Source organism: Anticarsia gemmatalis, chromosome 12 (assembly GCF_050436995.1).
Source record: "Anticarsia gemmatalis isolate Benzon Research Colony breed Stoneville strain chromosome 12, ilAntGemm2 primary, whole genome shotgun sequence".
NCBI lineage: Eukaryota > Metazoa > Arthropoda > Insecta > Lepidoptera > Erebidae > Anticarsia > Anticarsia gemmatalis.
Genome location: NC_134756.1, coordinates 3241383 through 3259350, shown reverse-complemented (window position 1 = coordinate 3259350; position 17968 = coordinate 3241383). Strand labels below are relative to the sequence as shown.

The 17968-nt window shown below is 33.0% G+C and overlaps 1 protein-coding gene across 1 annotated transcript in view; it reads left to right on the top strand.

The window, feature by feature from the left end:
* LOC142977311 (pinopsin-like) overlaps positions 1–17968 on the top strand; it is a 116939-nt gene that overhangs the window by 82680 nt on the left and 16291 nt on the right. The window contains exons 4-5 of the mRNA XM_076121129.1: positions 13426–13621; positions 17555–17687. Of these exons, the coding sequence (XP_075977244.1) occupies positions 13426–13621; positions 17555–17687 (329 nt within the window). The remainder of the gene's footprint in view (positions 1–13425; positions 13622–17554; positions 17688–17968) is intronic.

Genomic DNA, 17968 nt, shown 5'->3' with positions numbered 1-17968 from the left:
AATTATTATAAGGCTGCTTCCGAAATAGACGCGCGGTTACAATAATGACTAATGATAAATTTAAAAATTACTTTGTTAATTGTGTTTAAGGTAAAGATAGCTAATATTGGGGGGAAAATTTAATATTGGTTAGAATAATTTGTATATTTTTTTATTAGGAACTGTCAAAATAAATTTCTAGTTCTAAAATTATCACAAAAACGATTTTAAAGGATTATTCTTCAAATAAGTTATTCCGAAGTATGAAGAAAAAGAAAAAATCCACCGTCTTTCTTGTAACGAAGTATTGGTGCTGTTATAAAACTCAATACACACATTAACATCGCTTAAATCGTTGATTCTTAAAGCCGCTCGACCGCGCGTCTAGTCTGCAGCCAGCCTTAAGACTTCATTATATCAAGTGGTTGCGATTAAAATCAGTTAAGTTTCTCATTCGAATTAATCGAGTGTTCGTTACATTCAAATTTATTTCTTTGTTTTACAAACAGAAAAAGGAATGCTTTCTTCAATATTCCTGAGGATTTAAACGCTTAACCTGGTAACAAATTGTTTTTTACAATAATGAAATGTTGTTGCAATCAGTAGTTCGTAGAATTGTTCAAATGGGTATTCAGAAGGAAAACGTCGTCCCACTTTTTATGAAGAAAAAATGATCAGTGACGACCGCATTTTATAAAAACTGTTAACCCCCGATTTCTGAGGTACATTTAGCGGTAGTTTATCTATTCAATAGTGGGTAAACTCATATAAAAAACGCTATTGAATAGATAAACTACCGCTTAATGTACTCAGAAACCGAGCATACGGGAAGTAATCACGTATTATAAATGTCTAACACTTGCTGGTCGGTAGTAACGACTCCAGAAAATTCTTTCACTGTGCCTGAGACTATTCACAGTAGACTTGTATTAAATAATATTATTTTTATTGGTGAAAAACATTGCTGTAGAATGGTAAAATATTTTTAAATTATTACACATAATTAACTAAACATGTCGTTGTCTATAACACTTTGATCTTTTAACATAAATGTATAAAAATTACTTTCTTTTAAAAACTATTTTTTCCCCGTAAATTATCAGATACGAAAATAGATAACGCTTAATTAAGTATTTTCACAAAGTATCTAATAATAATGCTAACAGTATTCTCGTCTTAAACCTAAAAAAGGCAAATTTTCCTTTGATCTAAATTAAGAGTCGTAATTAATTTACATTGTACCTACATTTGTATATATAAAACAATATTTACCTTTCTTTTACAAACATTTAAAATTAATTCGGGAAAATTACTACACAAGTAAAGATATGAAGGAAAAAGCTAAACAATAATGAATTAAAAAGACGGATGTTTGCGTACAATATTATTAAAGTGAGATTACAAATTATCTTCAATGTGTTTATAAGTCCGTAAGGTCGTTTCTACATTTCGGAGAATACCTAAAGCCTTTTACAAATAGGTATTCCCTTATAGTTGTCAACTAGTCGGCATTGACTATGAAGACCATAAAGCTTTTGGAGGTCGCCTTGATACTACCATTACGTCGGGAGATAGTGGCTTTGATTCCCACACGGAAAAAATATTTGTACTATCCACAAACAGTTGTTTCGTGTTTGGTTGTATTAAGTGTCCGTTGTTTGTATGTTTGTAAAAGTCCATGCGACCTAAGAACAACACTTAGTGACGAAGTTGCCTATTTCAAACACAAGAACACAATAAAATTGGACATCGCCTCGTATAGAAACTATAAAAATGATGCATTATAAAAACTACAATTAGCTAAAGAACTTATGCAGTAAGCTGTCTAGGGACGGCTTAAGATAGAAATCTGTAACATTCGATAGAATATTGAAATGGCCGTACCCTTTTGCAGTTTGCAGTTACAAAATCCTACTATTACTATTCCAATTTCAGGACCAAAACAAGGTTTGCTATTTACCAAGCACGTTTGCAAAGCTGTTCCGATCCTTTGTGGCTGCCAGTAGTTTGAACAAGGCATTTATGGCTGGCATTTACTTAGAACTGTTGTCTGAAAATGTAACTCAATGGGAATAAATGAGCACCTCTCTACAACAACTGGGAATAGAGGAGTGCTTTTAGAATTAGCACTGATATAGCCTTGTTGACCTGATGGGTAAATATTGGTGAACCGCATCAAAGGTACTTGGCTCGTGGGAGATTCGAATTAGATACTTATTTTAGGATCAAGACCGATGTAAGTCGGTTAAAAGGTTAGGTAACAAATAACTTATTTATACTTAAAAATAACGATACCTTATTTGAAATTAGGTATCGTTATCTTTATGTTTTCAGCGCGTTAATTACCCGTTTAGCAATTAAGTACTATGGATATATAGTTAAAAAATATATACTTTATACTTTTTAACGATATATTCATACAAAAATTATATACAACTCGAATGTAAAACGTAAAGCTAAAAAGTAAGAATACCGATTGCAATTTACCAACACAGCTAAAAAACTTAACCGATTTAGTTCTTTAGACGGGTAGTAAATTATGCACCTGAAGAAAGTTTTAAAAATGACTGATACATGAATTTGAATTTTAATCATGCCAAAAACATGTTAGCTTAACATAGGTACTAAATTAAATAGCACGATAACTTTTATAAAACCTAGACGGTGACATTTTCGCTTTCATATTTCACTAGCAAACTTTCAGATCTCAAAAAAGTGTTGGCAAGCCTACCCGATGTCTGCTAAGTTTAGTGCTGATGTCTGCAAACTAGGTACTATCTCAGAAAACCCTAAAAAAGTTTGTCCTAAGAAAAGTATTTGCATCAAGAAAACTTTTAGATTCTAAAACAGATTTAGAGTAATCGCAAACATAAACTTAGAGAAAGATAATACTATAACGCAAATAGCTTTAAATGCGATTGAACATTAAAAAAAATTTTACCCATCACTGTCCCATTGCTGAGCAAGGGTCTCCTCCCAAACGAAGAGGTTACGGAACCTTATTTTGTTCAACTGACATTTAGACCGAATTCCATCGGTCATGGTAAATACTTACCCTCTTATTCATAAACACACTATAAACCGATTTTAGTTAAAAACTACTACAATATGTTTTCTCTTTTTCATTTCGCTCAGGAGTGAAAGAAACGAAACACTTAATAAGTCTTTCATAACTTCATATATTTTTATGAATAAGAGGGTAAGTATTTTCAATATAGTAAATACTAAAATAAATACAAACTTCAATAGCTTTTAAGACCCCTCGCGTTTTCATATTATGTGTACAAGTCGCGAGATTTTAAAATCATTTAAATTGTTAACTTTGTTTAGATCAATAAACATAAAAAAACTAAAAAAAAAATTGTTTTAAAAAATATGTTTTAGTGTCTTTTAATTGCTTTAACTTCATTAAAATGTAAATATCTTTGTTTATAAAAGGGAATATTTATTTTTAGCTCTCATTGTACATTTTATATCCACTGTGTTTCAGTGGATTAAGATTAAAAGAGGGAAGAAACGGACAAAGTAAGTATTGTAAATAATTTATTGCTTTATTTTCTTTACAAACAGCTCTTACATGTATTACGCTACATCTCTGTTTCTTTGTAAAACAACGACTTGTGTAGATGGGTCACAAGTAAAAAGCGTAGGATTCATCTTAGTTTACAAAAACTATACTCTTGGCACGCTGTAGTGTCAAATTACTGTAAACTTCCAAAAGTTAAATATTTTGTTCATGTTCACAATCATATTGTAATCTATACTAATATTATAAAGCTGAAAAGTTTGTTTGTTTGTTTGAACGCGCTAATCTCACGAACTACTGGTATGAATTGAAAATTATTTTTGTGTTGAATAGACCTTTTATCGAGGAAGGCTTTAGGCTGAATAATATCACGCTACAATCATCATTAGGAGCGGAGTAGCAACGAAGAGTTACAAAAACGGAGAAAATTATAATTCTCTCTTAAGTGACGCGAGCGAAGTTGGGCAGGTCAGCTAGTGTTTTATAAAATTCAAAATGTAAATTCCAATTCATTTAGACACCTACAATGCTACTGCTAAGAACAGTCTCCTATCATACTTATATTATATCTAATTGTGAAAGTTTCGAACGATGTTTTTTACTTATTTATGCCAAAACTACAAAACAGATTTTGATAAAATTAGAACACTGATAGTTTATAGATGCGATTTGCATGTCGAATACTATAAGAAATATTAAGAACTAGCTGACCCGCGCAACTTCGCTTGCGTCACCTAAGAGAATGGGTCAAAATTTTCCCCGTTTTTGTAACATTTTTCGTTGCTACTCCGCTCCTAATGACCGTAGCGTGATGTTATATAGCCTTATAGCCTTCCTCGATAAATGGGCTATCTAACACTGAAAGGACCGGTAGTTCTTGAGATTAGCGCGTTCAAACAAACAAACAAACAAACAAACAATCAAACAATCAAACAATCAAACAGTCAAACAATCAAACAATCAAACAATCAAACAATCAAACAAACAAACAAACTCTTCAGCTTTATTATATTATCTATACTAATATAATAAAGCTGAAGAGTTTGTACTATAAGAAATATTAAGAATACTACACTATAAGAAATATTAAGAATTTTATCTGACTTTAACAGCCACGGGATGAAGCTATGCAATTAGTATTATGTATAAATTAACACAGTAAGGTAAATAATAGACAGTTGACAGACCTTACATTCTCAACCTCATATTAGACATTCCTTTATAAACTCTTACCCTTGAACTTAACCCTGACCCTATTTACAACACACTGTATATGTGAGAAGGATTATTATGTCCAAACGCACAAATACAGGATGGAGTAGTATAATATGTTATCCTATTTGCTTTAAGTCTCGTGTTTGGTAAGCAATTTACCATGTTTTTTTCTTATCCAAAAATAAATCGATTGATTTGAGAAACGTAAAAAAATGTAATACCTTTACTAAGTCATTATTATAAATTATCTATTTGCAAATAGCAATAAATATTTTCATAAATATCTGTAACACAATCTTCTTTTCCTATCGACAACTGCCAGCTATCGAGAATTTTTGTATGAAAATCTGATCAACCTCTAGCGGGCGCCGTGGGAACTATTTTTTTAATACATTTCAAATGACGAACTCCGGAAACTCGACGCTTCCCACAGTAGAAAATCGCGCTACTGTTTTATTTCCTTAAAAAAGTATTACAATAATTGTTTTTCAACTACTAAAAGAAAAATAAACTATAAAAGTAAATAGAGACAATTTTCGCAATAATTGATTCGTAGTTTTGATGCCAACGCGATTATTTCGCAATCGATCTAACGATAAACATCCCCATTCATGAGTGATACTTAGTTTATTTTATTACCATATTTAGGGAACATTTTCTATACAAAATATGTAGTATTTGGGTCAACTATTCAACGTCTATTTAAGAGCAAATGTTACTTTTTCTGTTTATTTGTTTGTTTGCTTCCGCTAAGCAAAGATAGTGGACTAATTTGGACTGGTTCCAATATAAGTCTTGAAAGACTAGAATTACTCTATCGTGAAAGGCTGGAGATACTGAAATTGCGGGGCGTTTGAGAGACTTTTCTGGATAATACCTGATGGGCACACACCCAAGTGTCTAATACATCCTACTAATATTATAAATGCGAAAGTTTGTGAGAATGTATGTATGTGTGGACAGTTGTTACTCTTTCACGCAAATACTTCTGAATCGTTTTCGTAGGAATTATAAATTTAATTGAGTGAAAAGTAAATAAAATATTTTTTTAATCTTAAGTTTTCAAGTTCAGATCGTAATTATTATGTTGCTCCTAATACATTCTTGAAATATTTTTTACTAAATATTCAGTGTTTTTATATTCTACATCATTTTGTGCTTTGTTCAACAAAATTTTATATGTAATTGATTTTTAAATAAGTACAAAAAAACTCGTTCACTCAAATTTTAGACTGTAAAATTTTCCTCCAGACTGAAAACCCAGTCCATACAATTAGATTTTCTAAGAACTAGAATAATGGATATTTGTAGTATTAACAACTCTTTATCATAAAGAAAAGAAATATTTCTAATGTAAAACACATTATAAAACAATATTTTAAATAAATTAGACTAAAAACTTGGATTGGATGTAAATTCTGTAAATAAAAAATCTGTTTCTTTTTCTATTATCTTTTTATTTCTTTGTTAAATAAGACACGGACGTTTGTCCATCCAAATCTAAAAGAACCAAACTTTCTTATTTATAGCATTGTTTATTTATTTATTTTATTTTTTTAAAAACAACTCCCGCACTAAGAATTTCTCTTGTGTTGCGGGGACTTTTACAAACATACAAACAACGGACACAAAGCACAACCAGACCCGAAGCAATTATTTGTGCGATCCACAAATAATTGCTTAGTGTGGGAATCGAACCCACGACCTCCCGTTGCAGTGGTATCGGCGTGGCGACCTAAATAGATTAATAATTAAAGTTGCAAATCTGCGATATTTAAATAGGAAATTCGTAAGTATGCGATTGTGGTGACAATTATGTGTTTATCATAGAATTAAAAAACTATTTTAAATTTAGAAAACTAATTATAATTAGGAAAATATACAGGGGGTAGTGGGGTTGTCGTAGTTATAAGCATAATTTTGTAAATCTGGATCTGATAATAAATGTTTTTTATTTATTTTTTAATTTTAATTAATTTTAATTAATAGTAGGAAACTTCAAGTAAACCATCTCCATTTTATTTCGAAAATAATGGTGTAAATAATCGTCACTTAGTAACAATCGTCAGTTAGTATTGCTACGAACCAAATACAACCCCATATAAGAAGGGGTATGCTTGTTATATAATAATAAGTTTATCTTATCCCATGATGGGTTTTCGATGGCGTGTTGCTGGGGGTATATTGCTTTATCTCAATAACTATAATACATATAAGATTCCTACCCCATTCGAAAGACTTATGTATATCAATGTTTTGAAATACATATTTCCAGTTCTCGTAAAGTATTTTTAGTAAAATCAAACTTAAAAATATTTTTTCAAATTGAAACTTAGAAGTAAATGGCTTTGGCGACCTTTTTCTTTTAAATAATCAAAACCTAATCATCTTTATTTTATTTTATTTTATAAGGGCTTTGAACTCCAGCTTAAGTCAGATTCAAAAGATCAAAACAATATGATTTTATCATCATTTTAGATTTAAAATAAATTTTTATTTTAAATTATTTTATAATTATTCTATTATTTTCCTCGTTCGAAGTGAATCGAGAATCGTTTGGCAGAAGCTTTTAGGGAAGTCGATTTAATTTGCAGACCCATGCCAATTATCCTCTTTTCATTGAGTCTACTAATTTATTGAATCTGTACCGGACTGGAATTCCAAATGAAAGAGATAACGTTCCCCAATTAATCACCATTTGGACATTTAGAAGTTTTAAATTTTACAATTTCCGTAGAAAACGTTCAAACGTTTTTATAATAGATATTTTCATACATAATTATAATTAATTATACAAAATCTTATTGTTCCCCCGAAAATGAACTGTTTTTAACACATGACTATCCCACTGCTAGGCAAGAGTCTCCTCCGAAACGACGGAGGGGTTAGGCCTTGGCCAGCCAGCCTTTGGCCAGCGTAGTGCTGAGTCCACTACGCTGGCCAAGGGCTGGCTGGCGACTTTTCGTGGACGACATTTTAGGCATGCAAGGTATATTTAAATATTGTTTTTATAATATGCGTGCAACAAAATCATAGTAATTGCGACTGTTCAACATTATTTTAAAGAGGTGGATAAAAAGCATAATATACAGGGTGTAAATGACAGCTAACCGAAAACTTTACTGGTAAGTTTGTGACACTGTATGCGCGAAATTTACTCCAACGATATTTCTCGGAAATGATTGGTTCCCGAGTTAGTCATTTTTGAACGTTCAATGTATAGTGAACAACGCGATGTATCTCCGCGCATGCCTACGAGACTTCTGGCGGCGGCGGCGCGCTGAGCGACGACATGTCGCGACGCGTCGTAGGTACGTACGCGTACCACCACGTCTATGCGCTCACTAGTATGCAACCCTATCATTAGATAACAATCTTATGTATCGTTTATGGTATCGTAAGTAGGCCCGTATGTTACAATAGCTCATAATAAAATTGTAAGTAGGTAGGTACCTACTTGGCTTACGTGAAATCAAACAATAATAGCAAAATGTAACCAATAATAAGAAAGTGCTAAAACAAATTGTTATCAATGTCTATAAACACGCAAATACCTGGTGTATGGCGAGAGTTTGAGTACCTTTGGATCCGGACGTACAGGTGCAGAGCACGCCGTGCACTTCCACGTGCTTCACCATACATAACACATCAACATTTCTTCCTATTTACGAACACAACTGCACTTCGAAAACAATAACAACAAAAATAATAACAATAAAAACACTAACAACTCAAAACCGAAACAATAACAAGTAATAATAAACAACAGTTCACACACGATACGACGAATAGGACATAACGAACGACACCGATGAAGAGCTTCCGTCTTCCGCGAGCGAATTGCTCGAACTATCAATCAAAGAGAGCCGCCGGCGCGGGCGCCTCTCCGCTCACTCGCGCCGCCCCTCGCCCGCGCCACCCGCTCCCTCCGCGCCGTCCGCGCGCGCGCCGCCGATTTGGTGACGAGCGACGAGTTAGGATCCCAGCGAGAGATTAGATTCAATAAAATATTGATGTGGCATTACTATTTTTACTTGTCACAGTTGTTACTGGTTGCATTGTAGTTTTATTCAAATACCAAATAACATTACAAACATTATTGATGTAAGTTTAAAATACTTTGATATTTATAACATAAAATCAGCTTAAAGTAAATAAAATAAACACGAAACGTTTATTTAATTAAACCATAAAAAATGTAGGTACATAACAATAATAACAATCAATATCCATTAATATTCTTATCAGAGAAACTAACTTATCATAATTCATAATCCCCGGAGAATTACTTAGCATCCATTTTGTCGCATCCCATCTATGTAACATCCACGCGCGGTCGCGGCGTCACGCGTCACTACGGCCATCTTCTTTTCGAGTCGCACCGCGCTTGTATGAAGTATGAATGAGCGTGTAAATATCGAATAGAATTTTGCAAGAACAAATGGAACAAAGCGACAATACATGTTAAATTGTTTATTAGAGATTTTTATTGCGCTAAAGAATATCAATAGGATTTTTTGTCGTTCTGTATGTATTTGTACGTGTAATAATAAGATATCACACATTTTAAATCTTATGAATTTACCTTTTATCGGGAGCGGGATAATTATGTAATTTTCATTTTTAACATAGAACAAATACTAAGTAACGCTGCATACTAGTGAGTGTGAGGCTGACAGCTGTGTGCGTAATCGTGTGTCTGTGTGGCGCGCGTAGGTACGCGGCGTGACGTCGACCGTCGCGGCCGGCCGCCGCCGGCGCGGTGTCGTTGGCCGCGCACAGCTGATAGCGAATTTATACGTTGTTTTAATCCATTGCTGTTTTTTGTGAAAAACAGTAATATGACGGATTTTTTTTCATATTCATGTTGCATTGTGTAGTATTAACGAAATAATACCAAAAAAAATTAAAAAAAACGCATAAAAAATCGGAAAAATCAAGAAAAAACCGATGAAAATTTTCAACGCCATAAGCACTAGAATCGTGTCTAAAGTAATTTTTTTTCGTTTTCGGTAGGCTGTCATTTACACCCTGTATAAGAGCTTATCCACACTTACCGTCCTATCACCCCAATATTTTTTATCAAAATGTCAAGGACTTCTCGAAAGAGCGAAATTAATAATTTATTCGTATTATTAATTTAACCTTTGAATAGAAGAATTCACATAGAAGCTTCTAGATTTTGTCGCTTGTAGACTTTATTTCATTTACTTCCCACACTACCTACCTTTATCCAATACCTTCGTTCTACAAATCGGTCTAATTCAAACGTAATTCGAACAATCTAGAAACAATAAACTTGTTTGTGAAAGGCCGCTCTTAAAAGGTTGCGGGTTCGATCCTCGTACGAAGCTAATATTTGTATACCCTAGAGTTATTTACTCTTAGTCTGGGCTTATGTAAGGGCAACAAAGAAATAGTTAGATATATAATAGAGCCTTCAAAGGCGTTACCTTGTTGCGTAGAAATTCTTGGTATTGTACAGTCAAGAACGTAATTAGGTACGTGTAATTGAAACGTGTCTGTGAACATCAAAATAAGGTACATTATATTCTAAAACTTATGATAAAAGCAATAGTTAGTGTGTTGCTTTCGTTACATAATTACGAAGACACACACAATTTTTCATAGTGAATGAATAGGAACTCCTCAACAACTTCGATTTTTGTAACCGCTTTTTTGCTATTTGCAAAATCTTGGTCATCCTTTAGCAAAAATCATCTTCTTAAAAAAAGACAACTCCCGCAAGAATTGCTCTTGTGTCACGTGGACTTTTACAAACATACAAACAACGGACACAAAGTACAACCAGACCTGAAACTAGCTATACACTCTATAATATGAGTTCTATGATTATTTCTCTAAATTGAATGCTAGAACTACCCTCAGAGGAGATTATAGTTCTTACATTGTACTTTGAGTAGATATTTAGTTGATAACGTTTTGTAAATAACAAACATCAAAAGTACACTTTTTATCCCATAGCTCCAACCGAAAATAGAATAAGAAACCACTTTATTAAAACGAAACATTTCCTTATAAAACAAGTATTAAGTACAAGCTTATGTAAACATAATTGTGAATTAATATCACACCAAATTAAACACGCAATTATAGCACTTATGACTCACATAATAGGTGCTTTGATTGCTTCAGCGTAGGAGATTTACGTTCAAAGTTAAAGCTTAGTAAGTCGTTTATTAAGAGATGGCCTTAAGTCATTGCGCGTATGAATGGTTTGTGAGCAAATAGTGGCTTTCACTATTTAAATGTGGGACTTAATGAATGAAGGAGTGCTTGAGAAATCTCACGTAAAAGTTTGATGTTTGACTGTATTTCTTGAAATAGTTTAACGGTTAATTCAAGAATCGTAGTTTCAATTGAAATGATTAATTAACTGTCTCGAATATATTAAGATCATCCATTCATTATCGAGTCCAACCACAGCACCTTAATGGGGATTAAGGAATTTACATTCCAACCAGAAATATTCAAGGATTCTCTCAGGCATGCTAGTTATCTTAAGATGTTGTCCCTCACCGTTACAATTCAACACACAAGTAACAATTATTTAATTCCTTTTGTAAACATAAGAGCGATAAAATCATTCAATAATTTATGTTACCCGTAGATCACGAGAGAACTAGATAAGCCTTAGTCGTCCGAAGTAATTTTACTTCAATAGATAGACCGCGAGACTCCCGATAATAGTTTTCCAATTTAGTTCTCAAGTACGAAAAAATCTTCTAAAGCCCAATGAGATCTAAGTGGAATTGAAAGATTTCAAATTACAATCTGAAGGAACCCGAAAATAGATCTTGTGTTAGAATTGATGAATTTGCTGCCGCCACGCCAAGCGGCGTGACATTTTTGATCTTAGTATTAATTAGAAGGCCTGTTCTTGAAAATGATTATGGATAAACTTACTTTGGTATTTAAAATTTACTTAAAGTAGTTAAAAACTGTTAGATTATTTTGAATGACTTCGAAATTTTGGCAGTTTTAAAAAAATCTCATATGAGCAAGCGACGTACTTTGGTTTGGGTGGTTGTAGAGTATAATTGAAGACTTATATGCCCACTGTTAATCTAACTTTTTACACAATCCAGCACAGACTAACATGTCAAAATGAGATCTTAAAGGGTGGTGATAATCCACATCATGTACAAACTCATTTAATTCGAATCCCAACAGGGACAAATCTTTGTGTGATGAGCACGAGTATTTGTTCTGAGCCTGGATGTCAATTTATCTATATAAGTATATATTTAGAAGTATATAAGTATGTTTATCAGTTATTTGGTTACCATAGTACAAGCTCTGCTTAAATTGGAATCAAATGACCGTGTGTGAGTTGTCCAATAATATTTATTTATTTATTTTATTTATTTTATCTACTGAGAATAGATAAAATGTAATAGAGAAAAACATATGTATTTTTGTTATATACAGGCATTATCTCATAACAAGACAACATCGTTTACTTCCGCATAACATAAAAGAGAAAAAAATAATATAATATCCCCATTTTGTGATAAATAAAGTGAGTACAACATTATAATTGCTGAAGTTCGGCATGTAGGAAGAAGGTATCGTATTTTTACAAGTCGTGAGGCAAAAGTTTATTCTGTTCCTTTTAATAAGTTTGTGGAAGGAAAAGTTTTGCAAAGAAAAAGTGTTCGTGAAAACAATCCGTAAGGAAAACCAACAAAGCGATTATTCATAGAAATGTTGCGAAAAGTTTTTTATTGAAATCAATTCTTAAGTTAGAACATTGTTATTATGTTTGAAAACATGTTTTCTGTGGGTTGTATGAGGATTTGAATACACAGATATTTACTTTAAGAGTTATTTTATCGTGCGTTAAATAAATTTGATGTTTTAATATATTCTTCCTGTAGTATAAATTAAAAGGACATAAATATCCGTTTTAAATTATAATAATATGATGATGAATTAATAATCAGTTGTAAGTGAAGCATTGTATTATAATGCAAGAAACATGCATCTTTCTTTCTTATAATAATATACAATAATCGCTTTAAAATCAACTATCGAGTTATAATCTAGTCTATTTACAGAAAATTGTTCAACTTATCTTGAAATATATGTTTTTATCATACTATTTACAAACATGAAACGTTCAACACGAAGGCTATACGAGGTTATCAAAATCTCATAATCGCGATACAAGAATCTATGCTCATATAAAATAGATTCACGGTGTAACCTTTTGATGCAGGTATGCGAGAGAATGGGTTTCGTACCTCTATCATGAGCGATTCGACCAAGATTGGCATCTTGATGATTTCCCATGGGCACCATGTGGGCATTAACTCATTTTGATATCTTTTATATAAAAATAGCTCAATACAAATAGTATCTTAAAAGTGTTATATTGTTGGGAACTACTGAACTACTAACGCAATCTAAGTAAGCTTCCAAGCTGGTTATACCAGCCGCGATTTAGTATTAAACGTTTTGAAAACCTGATATTAAAATATCAGGTAAATCCAAATATTGAAAATCAAAGATCTCCAAGCGTTGCAAATAAACAACTTACTAACTAAAAGAAATAAAAAGGGTGTCAATAACATTTTATGAGCCATATTAAAGATGTTTGTGCAACTAAAACAACTTTGACAAGACAATGACCGCCAACTCGACTTAAAGTCACCTATAAAACCTTTTATATCTTGTTTCAGGTATAACCTCAATCACAACCCTCACAGTGATATCCTTCGAGCGTTACATGATGGTGACGAGGCCACTCAACTCCAGGCACTTAAGTCCGAAGGGCGCGGTCATGTCGGTCATATTCATCTGGACTTACTCGCTAGGACTTACCACACCGCCGCTCATGGGCTGGGGGCAGTATGTTAACGAGGCTGCTAATATCAGGTAATTATGCTACTGTAGTTTTTAAACTTCTTCTTGTCGTATGGTTAGTGGTCAACCTAGTGTCAAAGTTGTTCAAGCCGACTGAAGGCCTTTGACGTGGCTTAACGACTGTTATCTTAATTGACAACAACCGGGACCGACTTTTACGACCCTCCGAAGCACGGAGACACCCATCTATGGAATGACCGCGCCAAGGTTTGCTTAACCCACAGATCGTTTACCGACCGGTGAGCGCAACTGGCTACGGGTTGTTATTAGAAACGCAAGAAGGGGACGCCCTAAAAACCATATCGGTGATGTGCTTCAAAATGTCCGGTGCGTTGTACTCGTACCTGAAATTGAACTATATACTTAGGTCACTACTTATATTTTGAGCCTTGACGAATCTGATTGTTTTAGACCTCATTTGGTGTTTTCATCGTAAAGTTTGACCTTTTTGATTATTACATTCTGAAGAAAGTTTTGAAATCTGCAATGAAAATATTTTCAATATCGTCGATTGAAAATTGTAAGTGTGCGGGAAAATGGCATTAGGATGTTAACATTCTCGTGCAAATATTTTTTACGATTTTCGACGTGACTTATAGAAACAGTCATGCCTATATCGACTTATTTATTATTTTGGTGATAAAGTCTGATCCTTTGAAAATTTAAAACGCCAATAAATGGAATTCTATCATGATTATTTTTCCCTCACCAATAAAATTCCTGAAGGTCGTCCAAGGTCACCAGTTGTGTCCCGAAAAATCGATGCTGTGCGAAAATTAATTATGCATTTTCGTTTCCTGACACATCAATAGATCGATACAATCCTAAACATTATTTCCACTCTTAGATATAAAATATTTGGAGAGAACATTTTCGTTTAGATATTTTTTTCTAAATGAGCTAATTTTTTTTCTACAACAATTCGCAAAGGTACTCGCGCCGATTAGTGCGAACAAATGCTTGAAAATTCGATCGTTTTGCTTCAAAATACATGTATCAAATTGTGACAGACCACAGATTTAGGATCTATGTGCATGAGCCGAAAAATAAATAAGTCAGTCGACTTTATGGATGCTTTAAGATGAACCAAATCCAGAAAAAGTTATTCGCGCTCGAAGCACTTCGAAACAAATAGTCCCTTGATTTTTATAAAAACTTTGTCACGGCCCAAAGTGTCTTTAGAAAAATGCAGAATGGTTAATTCTTATTGATTTACAGTCAAAAGTTTACCGAAAGACTGGTTTAAAATATGGAAAAACCACACAATCCTACAGGTCGAGTTCCATAATGACAATGCCCGCCCTAACACATTCTGTTAAACAACCGGCTGCTATGTGCACGAAAATAATCAAATTAATTAGTTTCTCACCAAACACTACAGTTTGACATCAAATGACTTTATTTAGTTCCAAAACGTCAAGAATAAATAGCATTAACTTTGATTTCTCATCCGCACAAGAAACAGGTTATGCTTTTAAACACCCTGTTTTTGAGGGGTCTTCGGGAAAGAAAAAAAAATATTAAAAAAATATTTCGATCGATTAAAAATCTATCTAGATCATGCATAAGAATACCCGAGAACACGATAAAGTAGTTTTCACTCACATATTTACCGTTTTTCATAGTTAGGCTCAAAATATAAGTAGTGGCCCACGTATAACAGAGATCATAGCAATTGACTTTGTTGATTATTTATTTATTTCATTCGGACAACTACTTAATTGTTATTTTTTTTATAGCAATGTTATGAAATAATGTATGCTTAAATGAAGATTAGTGTCATCACATTCTCCTATAACTAGAAAAATAACAAATTATTGTAAGAAAAATAAGCCCTGACTTCTAAATACGTTTTCCTTTGCTCTTGAAAGGCCCTAAATAACAAACATTATAAATAGCTTCTAGAAAACTTTAAATGTCAGACAATCGTGCAGGTTTGAACTTTCAGTCCAACATAATACTCAAATTATATACACTTGTAGGCTTTCAATCTAACAAAAATAAAAAATAAAACTTTGCCAATGTCAGCCGTTTCACTTATAAAACTTAATTCACTAGAACCTTCCTTACTTACTCATCTTCGGAATAAACTCAGAGACTAGAACATAAAAGTGAATGGCTAATGTAAAAAGAAAAAAAGGGACCTAACTGAAAGAGAAAAGAAAAAATATCACCTTTTTAGTCCAGCGTTTCAGTTTTCATGAAAAGGTTATCAAAAGGACACTCGTGAAGACCGAATTAATCCTTATTTTATAGGAGCACGTAAGACAACATTCTTTTTGGTGGAAAATTGTTTTTTATTTTCTTTTCCCTTTTGTAAGAGAAGAGTTAAAAGCTCCCATGACTGTTGTTATAAAGATAACACAATAACACAAATATTTGAAGGTATCTCGCTGCTTGTTTTGAATGAAGTTAAGATGCAGAGAGATGTTTGATAACAGCTAGAGTTCATTTAAACAATTGTGTTGGGTTATTGCATAAGATTTATGATCAAACAAATAACCAATACTAATTCCATCTTGTAGCGAGATTTTCACAATCGATACTACTAACTTAGTATCGACATTTTGACTCTTAAAATGCACTGCGAAATAGATCTCCCAGCACTTGCTAGAGCCGCGATTTCGTTTATATTTTAGGCGATAGTGCAGTAGAGAATCGCGCTACTGGTTTTTATTTTGATCATTTCCTATGAGTTATCGAAAACAAGGTGTGATTTAATGTACAGTTAGCTGTAAAGTCGAACAACTCTTCCAACTCAACATTCTAAAGCATGTTATAGAACCAGAAAAACGATTCGAATTAATTATAATTGTTAATAGTGACCAATTTTAGCTTCATTCAAACTCATTTAAAGCTCAAATTAGAAAAGTTTTTAATATATTAAGTTGTTCAACGACTTTTGTAGTAGACCTGTACAGGTATCAAAAATTCAAAGATCCATTACGTTAATAATCTAAATATAGATTTAACTATAGTTAGACCACGAAAATGAAAACCTCTGAGAAATTTCCATAATTGCTTAATTATACTATCAAAGTTGTTTGCTAGAAATCATTCTAATAAAGCTCTGTAAGAATCTCCTAAAGGTAATAATTATAGCGGTATCATAAATTATAGAAATACGTAAATAACTACGGTAATATTCAAGGACTTTGAAGGTCACGTGACGTTGGAGGTTTCGCTGTATACAGGGTGGAACCAATTAATGTGGCGATCAAATATTGAAGTATTTTAATATAGTAAATATTGAACTATATTTGTATTCGTTTAATGTGTTACCTTTGATTTTAAATTTTAATGGTAAAGGCAATTTACAGTCTAGTTGTTTGTGTTATTATTATATAATTATTATATTATTATATCCAATTATTTATCACAACATATAAATTAATTTACTTCTTCATTAATTCTATATAAGCACATAATTTTTGTAATTTGTTAGTTTTGTAGTTTGGTATCTATACTAATATTATAAAGCTGAAGAGTTTGTTTGTTTGTTTGAACGCGCTAATCTCAGGAACTACTGGTCCGATTTGAAAAATTCTTTCAGTGTTAGATAGCCCATTTATCGAGGAAGGCTATAGGCTATATATCATCACGCTACGACCGATAGGAGCAGAGCAGCAGTAAAAAATGTTACAATAACGGGGAAAAATTTGACCCATTCTCTCCTATGTGACGCAAGCGAAGTTGCGCGGGTCAGCTAGTAAATTAAATATTTATCTACGAGTGTTAGATTTTAAGAGAAAGCAAAGTTGATGAAGTAAATGTTTCCACGTAACAATACTAATACTATATACCTAAGTCAGAAATACTTAACATCTTACAGTGGCATATTTGATTAACTTCTGCAAGTCTCTTTAGTCAGCTATCGCAGATGACTTCAGATCCTAGCTTTTCCTACCAAGACTCTCACATTCTCACCATACTTTTCTTCCGCAGCTGTTCAGTGAATTGGCACGAGCAGTCTATGAACACTCTCACGTACATCATGTTCCTGTTCGCGATGGGACAGATTGTGCCGCTTGCAGTCATCACCTTCAGCTACGTCAATATCATCAGGACTTTGAAGAAGGTAAGGATTTTACTACCTATGCTGTTGTACCTGAAAGTAGAAATGTTACCCAGTTAAGGGTTTTATATTCATGTTGGTCCCAAATTAGGTCGCGGAAAAAGTCTTTTCGCATTATAGTATGTATGAACTTGTAATAAAATCTCTTTGGCTTCAAGAATCACAAATGAGTACACGGTTCATTAGGTTTCTTTCAGTGAGCTCGTGAGGTACCCAAATATCGAGGTTTTTTGTGTAGAGAAAAGATTTTATTACAAGTCCATGCATACTATAATGCGAAAAGA